The 13606-nt window shown below is 40.1% G+C and overlaps 1 protein-coding gene across 1 annotated transcript in view; it reads left to right on the forward strand.

Annotated features, from left to right (window-relative positions):
• Nucleotides 1-13606, forward strand: part of COL4A5 (collagen type IV alpha 5 chain) — an 82975-nt gene that overhangs the window by 18161 nt on the left and 51208 nt on the right. The window contains exon 2 of the mRNA XM_063346757.1: nt 5203-5262. Within this exon, the coding sequence (XP_063202827.1) occupies nt 5203-5262 (60 nt within the window). The remainder of the gene's footprint in view (nt 1-5202; nt 5263-13606) is intronic.

Below are 13606 nucleotides of genomic sequence, written 5' to 3' on the forward strand. Positions count from 1 at the left end.
AAATTGTGCTGTGTTACTTTGATTCTGACAGACTAAGATATAAAGTCTGGCTAACCTACCTGAAGCCATTAACTAGTCCTCTATAACTTTTATTAACTTGCTTTTGGTAGTCAATGAAAAAGATTCTCTTTTCACAGTTCTAGGAAGTCACAAGTTGCTGTTCTTTTCAGGAACAGCATTCATCTTCCTGGTGTTTTTTAGAAATGTTTTGTCCAGTCCTGTTGTGAATGGCAGCTGGGAGGTGGGGAGGGAGTGGAATACAGTGAAATTGCCTTGTAACTGACATCTCGAGGCCTGATGAGAAAGGAGGGGAGTGTGCCCAGTACATAAAGTAGGCTTCTAGCCAAAACAGATTTTGAGGGTAACTTAGGCTTATTCATTTCACTGAGCTGACTGTAATAAACCTGTGGCCAAGAGTAAGTAGTGACTTTGATTTCAAATGTATACTTTTTTTCTTTAAACTGAAAAACAAACAAAAAACCCCATTCTGTTAGTGGCATAAAGCAGTTTTCCTCAGTGCATGTAAGACACAAAAGACTGAGCTTGTTCTGGAAGAATTATCCTTTGACCAGTAAACCAATACCATCCCTCCTTTTATATACTAATGAAAGGAACTTGCTCTCCACACATGGATTCAATGGGGTAGAAGCTGTCAGGAAAATCCAATGAAAGGATTAGCTAAACTCGAATAGATTAATTGGAGCCCTTGATTGTGTCTTGCTATGTAAACATCACAGCAAAGGCAATGGCGATAATAGTGATTCATCTTTACAGGTACATGGTGGGGAGTGGAGGGAGGCAACAGGAATACAGTAGGTAAGAAGCAAATTGAGCAGTTTCAGTCTTGTTCTTAAAAGCTGCCTTGATTCCGTATCCATCTTTGTGTAGTTGAAAATGGAGATTTTAATAGGCACGGACATTGTGACCAGCTCCTTATCAAGCCACAACTCACTATTACATCCAGTATCTTCTTGTCACTTTCCCTGTCACATAAGACAATGTGTCCTTCCTGCCAGACCTAGGAACTTAACTACTAGCGAAGGCTTTTGGCTGCCTAATACAAGGCAGGTGGCTTGTTCAGTTCCCCAACCTGCAACAAACGTACCAAGTTCAACTTGGAGCTCCACTGAGGTTTGGAGTAATTTAATTTTCCATGTCCGAAAACACAGTAAGTCACCTAATTCTCAGAACTAGTGATGGCTAAGCTGTTATGAAGGGCAAACTACTGATCGTAGCCATCTAAATCTTGCTCTTAACGTAGATTTTTTTTCTATGCTTGAAATGTTGTAGTCATTGTATCTGCTTTCTTTATTTCATTGAAGAGTAGGTAACTTATTGTTCAAGTGCAGGAGAAATTCCAACTGTTGCTATGTGTAGTATGGAGCCTGGATTTTCTTTGCATTAATATGAGGTACAGGACTAAATCTGTGACATCAGAAATCTCTAGCCTGTGGCTGCTGAGTGGCTTTCCAACTTGTACTAGCTTGTTATGCGGTATGCGTTCTCCTGTAGCACAGTTTTTGTGCCTGCTTTCCCAAGTAAAAAAGGCCTTGAGATTATTGAAAAGTCTAAACAAGAAGAAAGTTTTCCCTTAGAACAGGTCATTAAGCTTTTTTTTTTTGCTGTGCCAACATGTTTTACTTTGTTGCTTTTTATGCTCTACTGCAGTACAACTCATAAGTGGCATGAATTGATCTTGATATAGTACGAATTCTCAGGGCTTTTTCTCTTCAAACTATTTCATTAAAAAAAAAAACAGCAACCAAAAACCTCAATTGGGGGATACAAGTTAATGCAAATAAGAAACACAATCTGCCAAATACAGCTTTTGTACAGGAAGATAAGTGACTCTGCTGAGGGAATGTTTAGGGAATATTTCTTGATAAGCTTATAGGTGAATAGCCCTTCCCAGGATTTAAGCCAAAAATTACTACCATTTGATTACAGTGGGTATTTGAAGAGTTTTCTGATTACAGACTACTTCTAGCTTCCCTTCACTGCTCTTCGGGAAAGACCATGTTCCCTTCCTGCAAGTAATGCATCTGAACTGGATAGCCAAGCCTATCAGTCAAAAAGCATTTGGTGAGTATGCCTGACTCAAGACAGGCGAATTGTATACGTTAAGAAGCTGCTCAAACTGTAAGGAATCCAGTCTGAATATATAATTGTGGAAGACAGTGGTGTTTTTTTAAACCTGACTGTATTAATTAAATCAAAGCACTTTTTTTTTTCTTTAAACTAATGGAATAAGGGACAGAAGCACTTTCTTCAAAAACTTTATACAGACTTATCTTAAAAGCTGTTTTTGTTTTTTTTTTTTTTTAAATGCCAGACTATTGGGAAGTACACACTTTCAGTGTCATATTTGCCATTACTTATTGCCAGCATATGTAGGAAAAGTGCTCCTTTGTCAGCTTTTTCAAAATGAGCAAAAGTCGGCCAGCTTGTTTAGAATTAGGGACTTAAAGAGCACTCCTCTCCGTGCTTTGTTTTGGGACCCCCATGGATGAGAGGCAGGGTGTATGGGGAAGTGCTCAGGGGAGGAGGTAAATCTTATGGCTGCCTCCTTCCTGCTTAGGAGGGTGTAGCAAAGATGGAGCCAGGCTCCTCATCCTGCATAGGGTAAGAGGCAATGGATACAAGTTGCAATATAGGGAATTCTGGTGAGATTTTAGGGGCGAGGAGGAAGCTTCCTCATAAAGGCAGTCAGACACCAGATCAAGGGCCTAGTGAGGCTGTGGTATCTCCACCACTGTAGTTTGTCAACATGCAACTAGACAAGGGCCTGTGCAACCTGCCCTAAGTTGCCCTGCTTTGAGTAATTCCTTCCATACCAAACTATTCCATGATTCAATTTTCTTTATTATTTGGATCTATTTTGCGTACTGTTCGTGATGACAGGATCACAGTTGAAGATGTGCTAGCACTAACAATGTAGTTTTCTGCAGTTTTATTGTAGAGATATGGTAGCAAAGTGTAGAGACCGAGTGCCACTGTCTAAAAACTCACCTTCACAAAATTGTGTATATCTAACTTGTTTTGTTGAAGGGGCAATGTAATCTCAAACCATCTTTTTCCTCTTCAGCTTCCTTTTCTCCCTGTTCACTCCAATAGCTTTCCTGTACCTGAAAACTCAGGAAATTTCTGTTAGATTCTGTGGAAGCTGTGAGGAATACTGAACGAGTCTCTTCTGTTTCCTAACCTAATAGGATCTTGATCATGCTTTCCATGTGTATTATTTTAGCCTATGTGTGTTCTATCACTGTGCAGCTTTTCATAGTTTTTAATGATCATTGATTTACTTCATTTTTCCTCCCCCTGCCTCTTGGAGGCGGCAGAGACTTTCATGTAGTGTGCTCTGTGGTATCCTTGCAATAAGAAATCAGTGCTGCTGCACAGTGAGCTAGGAGCTAGGTGACTTGCTATTTCTTTGTGTTAGGCCTGTGCTGTGAGGCAAAGGAATATTGCATGTAACTAAGGTTAATCCCTTTTAAATGAAGCTTTGTTAATGAGATTAAGCCTAAAACTGGTTCACAAAGAACTTGCGTTTTTAAAATCCACTCTTAAAAGTGAAAAGGATCTGATACCAAATGACAGGATAACTTGAATTCAAGAGGAACATCAGAAGGGCATCTAGCCAAACACCTGGCTCCAAACAAGGTCAGCCATGAGGCCAGGCCAGGTTACTCAGGACTTTGTCCAGTCTGATCTTTGAAAACCTAGACTGGCTAGTAAGGTTTAATTTCACTTTAGGAAATAGCTCAATAAACCCTTGTTAACTAAGAATTTTGAGTTTTCATGTACATCTAATCAAGAAACTGGTTAAAAAAGCCAAATGGAAGATTTGGAGAGGTGCACTAGTCATGTTGTATAGCCCTGCTGCTGTATCTAAAACTCAAAAGCTCTGCCTTTTGCTACAAGATGCTTCAGTTGATCCTGGGTTTGTGTAGCTCCAGGTGAATTAACCTCCTTCCGTGTTTTCAGACTGATGCTTGGTAGTGTGTTTAGGCTAAGAGCCAGGGTATTCCTAATGCCAGGTAGGTGATGGGTCATGTCTCTAAATGCTTCTATGATAATGAAGACTAGAATTCAAGTGTTGAGCATACTTTAGATCTGACACACCAACTGGTCTCCTGCTTGATTGAAACTTTGTACGTAATGTTCTCTGTAGATTACTGGGTAGGGAGCGGACCCTAAATGCCCAGCTTTCCAAAACTGAAGTATGTGCTGTATCTTTTTAATACAATGCCACACCTATTCTCAGAACAAGTTAAACCCTAAAGTATTTCAGGTAGTAATCTTCTAATGTGGGTCATGGTTTTTAACTCTAAAGAGGTTTGAAAATTGATGACCAAATGTATTATGTAAAGATGTTCTCAAAAAAAAATTTCATTTATTGTAGAAATCTCACTTCTATAATCATATCTGCTCATCTCTGAAATCAACATGGAGCTCTAATGAGCAATCCGTGTTGGGGTGGGGGAGAAAGAGTATAAACTAAGAAAATGTGGTATGAAAAGGTTACCTAACTTGGATCTTTGCGAATCAAGCTTCCGTATCTCCCTCCTCTGACCCCTTAATATCTGTTGGTTGCTCCCCTTATGCTAGGGTCTGTTGTACCTGACTTGTCATGCTTTGTAATGAAGTATGAATGCAGCTATATGAAATCCATTTTTAAAAAAAAAAAAAAAAAAAAAAACAACAAACCCTTTTCTCAATAACTGAGCTGTGGAGGGAGGAATTAATTGTGTAGTAAGTATTTTTCCAACAACTATGACAAATATGCTCATAAGGTTCAGGCTTGGTTAAACTCTTGTGCAAAACCTGACATCTACTGGTGGGAACCATAACTGGACTCTTCTCAGCGTGGAGGCATGTGCTGAAGAGCCTGTTTTATTGAAGTTCTGGCCCCTTTGGCTATAGGTGTTGAATTGTATCTTGACTTAGAGTAATTTGTGTTTAAACACAAATCTAAAAGTCTAAAACTTCCAGGGAATCTGTAATATACTTACTTACAAGCATAGGTATTAATAAAGGTGATTGAACTTTCAGTTAACTGTATCTGCTTTGAAAACATGTATAATGGCTAGATGACAAACTTTGTAAGCTTACATTTTAGGCTAACTTTTGTAATAGTATTGAAGACTTCATATAGTCTTATGCTGATTAAAAACATCTAATTTTTTTCTTATGTCTTTAAAGGCTTGCCATGGATGTACATCTTCATCCAAATGTGACTGCAGTGGAGTAAAAGGTGAAAAGGTAAATCTCTCTTTCTTTTTTTTTTCTTTTTCTACTGGCAGGCCAACACAAAAACCATTGAGCTGTATGCCAGCTTCAGATAACTGAAGCTTATGGATGATAGCTTTTATTTCTTGCTCATGTCTTATTTTCTTTGACTGTAGTGTGGGCATGCACCAAAGAGTGTAGGTCATAACAACTTCAGGTATTGAGTCAGACCAACTGGTCCATCTGGTATACAGAATTTCATATAATTATTTTCTCAGGAATGGTGCATGATGGCACAAATTTCTCCAGCTATGTGAGACGAAAAAAAACCAGAAAAGACACAAAGTCTAGTAAAATAGAAATAAATCCTATTTACTGCCAAGGCCTGCCTACGCTAACTACTTAGTGTGGACAAGCTAAGGTATGGATTGTACAAGAATGGCTATGCTAGCGATGCTTTAGTGGGAATTTAAAACCAGAGTGACTGTGGGTTGCTTTCCCACTTCCATTGCATTGCCTGCTCATAAGTAGTTGACGCTCACTAATGTGCTTTGAACTTGCACTGTTTCTTACCTCATAACTTGTGTAGTTGTATACTGAGATGATGACTGTTGCCATCAAGATACTCAGCTGGACTGTGGAAGTGACACAATTCAGATACAGCTTTCCCAACATACATAGCTGCTACCCAAGTAAGCAGCTGGTTAACGGCCAAACATGTATTCTCGGATCAAGTAGAATAAAAACCATCCCCAACCTAAAAACCAATCCTGTGTGGTTTATTCAGTGCAACAGGCTGTTTTGGGCTGCCCTACCAGTGTCCTAAGGCCAAGAGATGCATGTTGACATCTTGGAGCTTTCCTACTTCAGTGCAGCTTTCACTTCCAGTCTCACTGCCAGAGCTCAATATATCTGTGTAGTACTTCATGTTTTTATCACCATTATTTCCTACTGTTCTACAATTCTTTCCTTTGAGGAAACAGCAGGTGCCCAGCATTTCTTTTAGTTACAATGCAATGTACACACAGTACAGCACAGCTCAGTGCTTCCCTGACTGGAGCCTTTTCTCAAGTGTGGGAGCCTAGTTGTAAGTAAATGGTGGTTAAATAGTTCCCATGTAACTGTTGTTGTCACAGGGAATGAATGTGATATGATCACTGCAAGGGGGAGAGAATGCCTGAAATGCTTCCACTCCTAGTCTTCTAAAGAGTTTGCTTGAGATACAATGGAGTCTTCTTAAAGATGTGAACTGATAACAAAGAGTTTGATAAACCTGTCTTATCAAACCACTTACCCTATCTTAGTGAGGTTCTAGATGGGTTTCAGTGCTCCAATTTTCTGATGCATTTCAAAGGTGACTTCTGACATTGCATAAACAAGCGTAACCTCAAATGAACAAAAGTAATGCAAAATAATCAGTCACTGCATTGGCACTATAATGTGCTGATGCAGAATTTTACTATTGGCTGAGGTTAAACAAGGCAGATGTCCAAAATTTAGAGTAATTCTTGGTGCCACACCTGCCATCCAGATAGATAAGGTCATTCCTTGGCATTTACTTGCTTTTAGTTCAAGTATATTCCCAATTTACCTACCTAGTTAAGAACACTATCCCCTTGATAGCAAACTTTCTGAGTTAGATTTAGTTAGCCAAAGCATGAACCTGGTTGATGCGTTCCTACAGGATCCTTCAAATGCAGATGGCCAAACCAGATGTACCCTAACACTAGTGACAGGACTATTTTAGGTTAGTTTGAAGGCACTTAAGCATTAGGCTTACATTCGCAATACAATTGTAGCAGGTACAACTTTGGAGAACCCTTCTATAATTCTCAGTTGGCCTTTTTCTGCACTAGGCACAGCTATTTTGTGAATTCAGTGAACAAATGGGTATTGTCTAGGTTTATTTATCCATGCTAGCCAGAAGTAAATGTTCTGCCTTTCTAAGTAAAATCAAGTAATTATTTTCTCCCCCTGATTCAGCTTTCTCTTTGTACTACTGTTACACATGCAGGGACCATGACTCACTTGATATATTAGAGCCCTTCAGTGTCACTTAATGAAATTGAGATATTCTTTACCAGAGAAAGGTGACTATCTTGGGACTGTTTGTTTGGAGTCAGGGGTCGCTTTTTGTCCAAATACAGTCAACCAGAGCATGTGAGCCTCAATCAAGCTTGCAAGTGTCATTATGTGTGATGGGTTTTATTTCTATGCCTCCAGACTGTCTTAGACAGTTGTTAAGGAGAACTGCACAGGAGAAATTCTTCCACACTTAGTTTCCAACCTCTGTTGGCCTTTTCTGGAGTGAATTATAGCAAATCCTGAGTGGAAGAGTGAGAAGCTCAATAGTATTTTGTGAAAAGGAAGTGGGGAAGGAAAAAAGCCTCCAGTAAAACAAGCATAAAATCAGACCAAATATTTATATATTGTTCTGCATCTTCCTGGAAAATTCTTAGGGGGCTGCAAATAATCAAAGTGTAATATTTTAATAAAATAATAAAAAAAACACACACTTTTTTGTATGTCTGAGTCCTCTTAGGGAAGGATGTCTGTGTCAGAGACTCCCACTTATTAAACTGATAGATACAAGGTAAGTTTCCATCGTTAGAATGGAAGATTCACTTTGAAATCTGGGAACTGTGATTCGTTTTCCACCTAAATCATGGTAAACACAGTGTAATCCTGAGGCATGCCAGAGGGGGGTTTTGTGTGTGTGTTTTTTTTTTTTAAGCTTGCAGACCATCATGTACACTTTATGCAAAAGAACAATGAAAAGCAAACCCCATATTTCTTAAGTGTGATGTGTTGCTAGTGGAACTGGTTTGATCATGTGTGCACACACCCCATTATGTTAGTTGCCCTGTAATTACAAAACCCTCAGTATTTGATGCATTGATATATTCAGCAGTTCAGCTCTAGGGAACCACAAGAGTTCTGTCACTGACATCCATAATGCTTTCTCTTATAAATTATTTGGTTTGTTTTCCTAGAGCCTTAAACTTTTTTCTAGAATCTTATACAACTACAAGACATCAAGGGCTATCTTAAGATGATTAGGTTGATCCATCACCATTTATCACTTACTTATACATTTGATGTAAGTTTCCAAACCTGATACTATTTTCAACCCAGCTTTCTTGTAAATATTATCTTTATTCCAGTTGAGCGTAAACTGCTGCTACAACCACAAGTTTTCAGGCTTTTGTTTTGCATTTGACATTTGGTGTTTCTTCTTTCTCCAATGACCTCTGAACCAGGAACCAAATTCTATAGTTCCTTGCCTAATTGGTGTATGGGGAACATTACAGAAGGAGCTGTTTAAATACTCTCCCATCTTTGATTCTCCTATTGAGAGTGTGACGATGTACTTGTAGGACTACTGGAAGTCAGGTGTATGGAACCTGGTTCTGTACTGGGAAGACAGGAAAAGCTTTGTCAAATGCACTCAGCTGAGCCCCATGCTTGTGTTTCACTTCTGGCCCACAACCAGCTTCTGCATCCAAGTCACTGTCCACTTGCATTAAGTCAACTAAGAAGTGCTGCTTTGTTCAGCTTAGCAGAGCCTAATATGTTCCTTTTGAGACTCAAAAGTAGCCTTCTTCCTAAGCGTCCTAGCATTCCCTTTGGGATATCCAAATTTTAACAGGTCAGGTAAAGTAATACAAACTGAACTGTAACAAATGGGAGAATTTTCTTGTCTTGCCGTGGAGGACCCACAGCTCTTATTTAACTGCTGCTGTGCTGCCAGTGATTCTTGTTTAACTCTGCCTCTGCCGTGAGCCCTTATAGCATCAGTAGCCTGTTATCTGTTGGAGAATCAAAGTGCAGTAAGCTTTTTTTTTTTTCAAGCCCATAGTGCAATAGCTAATAAAAGTCAGTGCACTAAAGTTTTCTTCCTCTGCTCAGGCCCGCCTTACTAAATTTAAATATAAAATGGATAGTGTAAAATTCAAACATGTCTAAAATGGTATCATGAAGAAATAAGAGGAATTTACTGGAGAAGTCAGTAAAAAATTTATTATAGCTGGAAGCCAGTGTGCTGTTGTTCATAGTAAGCTGCTCAGTAGAACTGGATATGGTAAGAGTATCAAAACTTGGAAGTAAATGGTGAAGCTGCTACATCTTCCTCAGGGGTCAGTACTGGGACCGGTGCAGTTTACATCTTTGTCATCAACATGGACAGTGAGATTAAGTGCACCCTCAGAAAGTTTGTTGATGACACCAAGCTGTGTGGTGCGGTCAACATGCTGGAGGGAAGGGGTGCCATCCAGAGGGACCTGGACAGGATTGAGATAGGCTTGAGAGGTGGGCCCATGCAAACCTCATGAAGTTCGACCAGGCCAAGTGCAAGGTCCTGCATTTGGGTCATGACAATCCCAGGCACAAATTCAGGTTGGGTGGAGAATGGCTTGAGAGCAGCCCTGAGGAGAAGGACATGGGGGTGCTGGTGGACAAAAAGGTCAACATGAACTGGCAATGCGCGCTTGCAGCCCAGAAAGTCAACTGTATCCTGGGCTGCATCAAAAGAAGTATGGCCAGCAGGGTCCGGGAGGTGATTCTACCTCTCTACTCCGCTCTCATGAGACCCTACCTGGAGTACTGCATGCAGCTCTGGAGTCTTCAGCACAAGAAGGACATGGACTTGTTGGAACAGGTCCAGCGGAGGGCCACGAATATGATCAGAGGTCTGGAACACCCATGCTGTGAGGACAGGGGCTTGTTGAGAGTTGGGGTTATTCAGCCTGGAGAAGAGAAGGCTCTGGGGAGACCTTACAGCAGCCTTCCAGTACCTAAAGGGGGGCCTACAGGAAAGATGGGGAGGGGCTTTATCAGGCAGTGTAATGACAGGACAAGGAGTAATGGTTTCAAACTGAAAGAGGGTAGATTTAGATTAGATGTTAGGAGGAAATTCTTTACTGTGAGGATGGTGAGACACTGGCCCAGGTTGCCCAGAGAAGCTGTGGATGTGCCATCCCTGGAGTGTTCAAGGCCAGGCTGGATGGGGCTTTGAGCAGCCTGGTCTAGGGGGAGGTGTCCCTGCCCAGGGCAGGGGGGTTGGAACTAGATGATCTTTAAGGTCTTCTATACAGATATTTATAGGAATTGCTCTTACCGTTCAACTGAAAGAGTAGTGTATAATTGCTTTGCACTTAAGGAACTGGATGGTGATTGGGTTTTAAATAAATACTTTTGAGATTCACCTGCTTTAATGCTTAAAAGCTAGCTAAAGAAATAAACACAATAGACACTGCACATGTAGCAATTTTGAAGACAAACCAGTAAGACTTGTAGATTGTTGGTCTGGTTTTACCTCAGCTGAAAACAAGATCCAAAGAGGCTGATAAGATCAGCTCTATAGAGACTGGGGAGAAGGAGGGGGGTGTTATTGAATCTCAGCTGCTCCAGCTGATGAAGACTGAGGGCCAAGGGCTAGGGCAAGCAAGCCACATGCATCTCAGTCACTAAGAGGGCACATACCCCAAGACTGCTGTGGTTTTGCTTTAAAATGGTAGTACGTGCTGCTGCAGAAATAGGTTTTCATGCCTTACCCTTAGCTAGGTATTCCTGTTTCTCCTCTGGGGCTTGTGTGGCCATGTCCAGAGCTGTCAGTGAACTGATCTCACTGAAAACAAGTTTCTTTGTAAACTAGATTAATTTTCAGGCTGATCAGTTCCTTCATGCAAGTTATGCTGCACCACGACTATTTGTGTAGCTGTGATGGAAACACGTGGCTTAAGGTGGCAGGGACTGTGTTTTGCACAGCACCTGGGAGGCTGTTCCCGCTAAAATTAACTGCCAATACATTATGCTGTTTTCAATGAGCAGGGCTATTGGGTTCTACCCCTTCAAATTATGTTAAACAAATTGATTAAGAAGCTGTTCTTTAGTTATTAAATATAGTTAGTCCATGGCCTTTTAAAGGAAAACTTCAGAAGGTGCTGAGTTTACTGGATTTGTTGGTCACAGTGTAGAGGGTGCAACTCCAGTGACTCAACTGGGTTTCAAGTTCCTAATATATGATCTCATACGAGCTTGTTGCCTGGGATTCTGGCAAGAACAGGTTGTAATACCTGAGCTCTGAAGGCGTTTCAGATACTTTGCCTTTGTAAGCAGATACAGTAAATCCATACCCTTTACAAAGGAAGAATATCGTATTCTTGGACTCTTTTGATGTATATTCTTTGAGGTCTGAGTCTCAGAAGAAAATTTATCAGTATATGTCCTCAAGATCCCTATTTCTTTCTGTCTTTATCATGGTAAAATTTAGTACAGATGTGACTCAAGCTCAGCCTTTCTCTTCACTGTTGAGTACAAATTGCTAAGAAATAGTTAAGAATTCACAGATTTTAATCACTTTGTCAAAATAATTATGAATGGTGTCCACGCTGCATAAACGTTGGCATGAACTGTACTAATATGGCTTTGTATTCTGAAAGGTTTACAACCCCAGCAAATGACCGCTGACCATTAAACCTTGACTGTTTGATCTTACAAAAGAAGTCACAGATGATATTCTGAATAAAGTTGCTTTTTGAAGAACACAGGTCACGTCAGAAAGGATTTCTTTATTGCATTAAACTATACCTTCAACACTACTGTTTGTGGCTGTTTGGTCTGTTTGTTTTGAATGACATCTTGATTAGATACTATAGTTCTAATTCTGTTCAGTTAGTCTTTTTCAAGTTGAGGAAGAATTTATGTTGACTAGTATTAGAATCTGAGGCAGCTGTTATTTTCACCCTATTGTTTAGAAAGGGAGAGAATAATATGGCTGGCTGTTGCATCACTTCTTCCATGCCATACATCTTTTAATTTTGCTATGGACATTTGCATGTAAATCTAGTTTTAAGTAGCTGCCCATAGTTAACTGTCTTTAAACGCTTTCTGATGTTCACTGTTTTCATAGCAAGGGTAGGAAGCAAGTACGTGCCTCTATTGCCAAATGTTACAGGCAGGCTCTTACATGTATTTAGGCAGCAAAATGGGCTGTCCAACTACTGCTTTCCTGAATATATTTTTGCTTCTTTTTTCCCAAGTATAGCACATCTATGTAAATAAATATCGTGGTTTCTCTTCTCAAAATTTCTATTTATACATATTCAGGTTGCACGAAAAAAAGGTCTAGAAATGTAAATTTATTGTGCATGCTTTAAAACTGCACCCATACGTGATTACTTAAATATTTGTGAACTATTTATTAGAGTATGTGGAACTATGCCAGATTTTTCTGTATACCTGTTTAATTGACTATATCTTGCTGCAGCTTAAAGCATAATTTTAGTGTGTTCCCCAACTATTTTTTTTAATTCCTATCCTCTAAGCAACAGTCATGTTCAAGTTTATAAGCTGACAGTTTTGCCACATCTGTGTAGCTGATTGAGGGCAAATGCATTGCCAGCTACTTGGGATTTATCACTAAATGAGATCAGAATCTAACTCCTCGCCCATCCCCAAAGGAAATAATGGTTTATAGCTGATGCATCTTTATTCTGCTGTGGAAACAATCCTGTACTTTCATGACTGGAAGCTGAGATCTAAGTTGATATAAACCTTTCCTATTCATGTTTCTCTTTAGGGTAGTGATTTCTTTCTTTGTCCAACTAATTTTTTGATAAAAAATAGTGATCACAGTGCAGTTGTTTCCTCTGTAATTAGTTTGATACAGTTCCCTTGGGAAGTGTCTGCTGTAATCCCTCAGCTCTCCCCAAGTACAGTCCTTCAAATCCTCTGTTCATTCTTGGGGGTAATTTGCTGGTAAAATCCACAGGAGTTGCTCTGGCAACAGTTTCCTCATGCAAGGCCCTCATTGTTGCTGCTCACTTTCAAAGTGGGCTCGGAAAAGACTCATTTCATAGTTTCAATAGTGCAGTTTACTAGCAGCATCTGTTGCCTCCTGTATTTCCCTTGCCTAACTGTTTGGCTTCATATGTTTCTCTCTCACTTTAAAGGCCTTGGCTTCACAGTTCTGTGACTGCTTGGAGTGGAGACCTCAGAATAGTTGCATTTTAGAGGATGGTTCTTCAGCCTTAGATGACATGCAAGGCCAACCTCTTCTAAAAGTCTGTTCTAGTAACCGTTTGCAGATGATACTTTCTCTAACAAAACTGTGAAGAAGTGTGACCAAGCTGAGGTTAGTAGGTATTGTGTAGCCTAGCTAGTGCCTGAGACGTCTGACATGCCTCTTATATGCAGGTGTGTTTCCTTAGTGTGCAAATGCAGTTCTTGCCAGAGCTTGCTCCAAAGTCTGGGTCTGTCTAATGTTTTCCATATCGGGCACTCCCAAATTCCTCATTCTTTCTACTTCAGGGACACACTAACCCTTCCATATTCTGGTCTGAGATAATAACACTCCTCCAGTTTTGCTTTGCTGATG

The sequence above is a fragment of the Chroicocephalus ridibundus genome, chromosome 9 (assembly GCF_963924245.1).
Source record: "Chroicocephalus ridibundus chromosome 9, bChrRid1.1, whole genome shotgun sequence".
Lineage (NCBI taxonomy): Eukaryota > Metazoa > Chordata > Aves > Charadriiformes > Laridae > Chroicocephalus > Chroicocephalus ridibundus.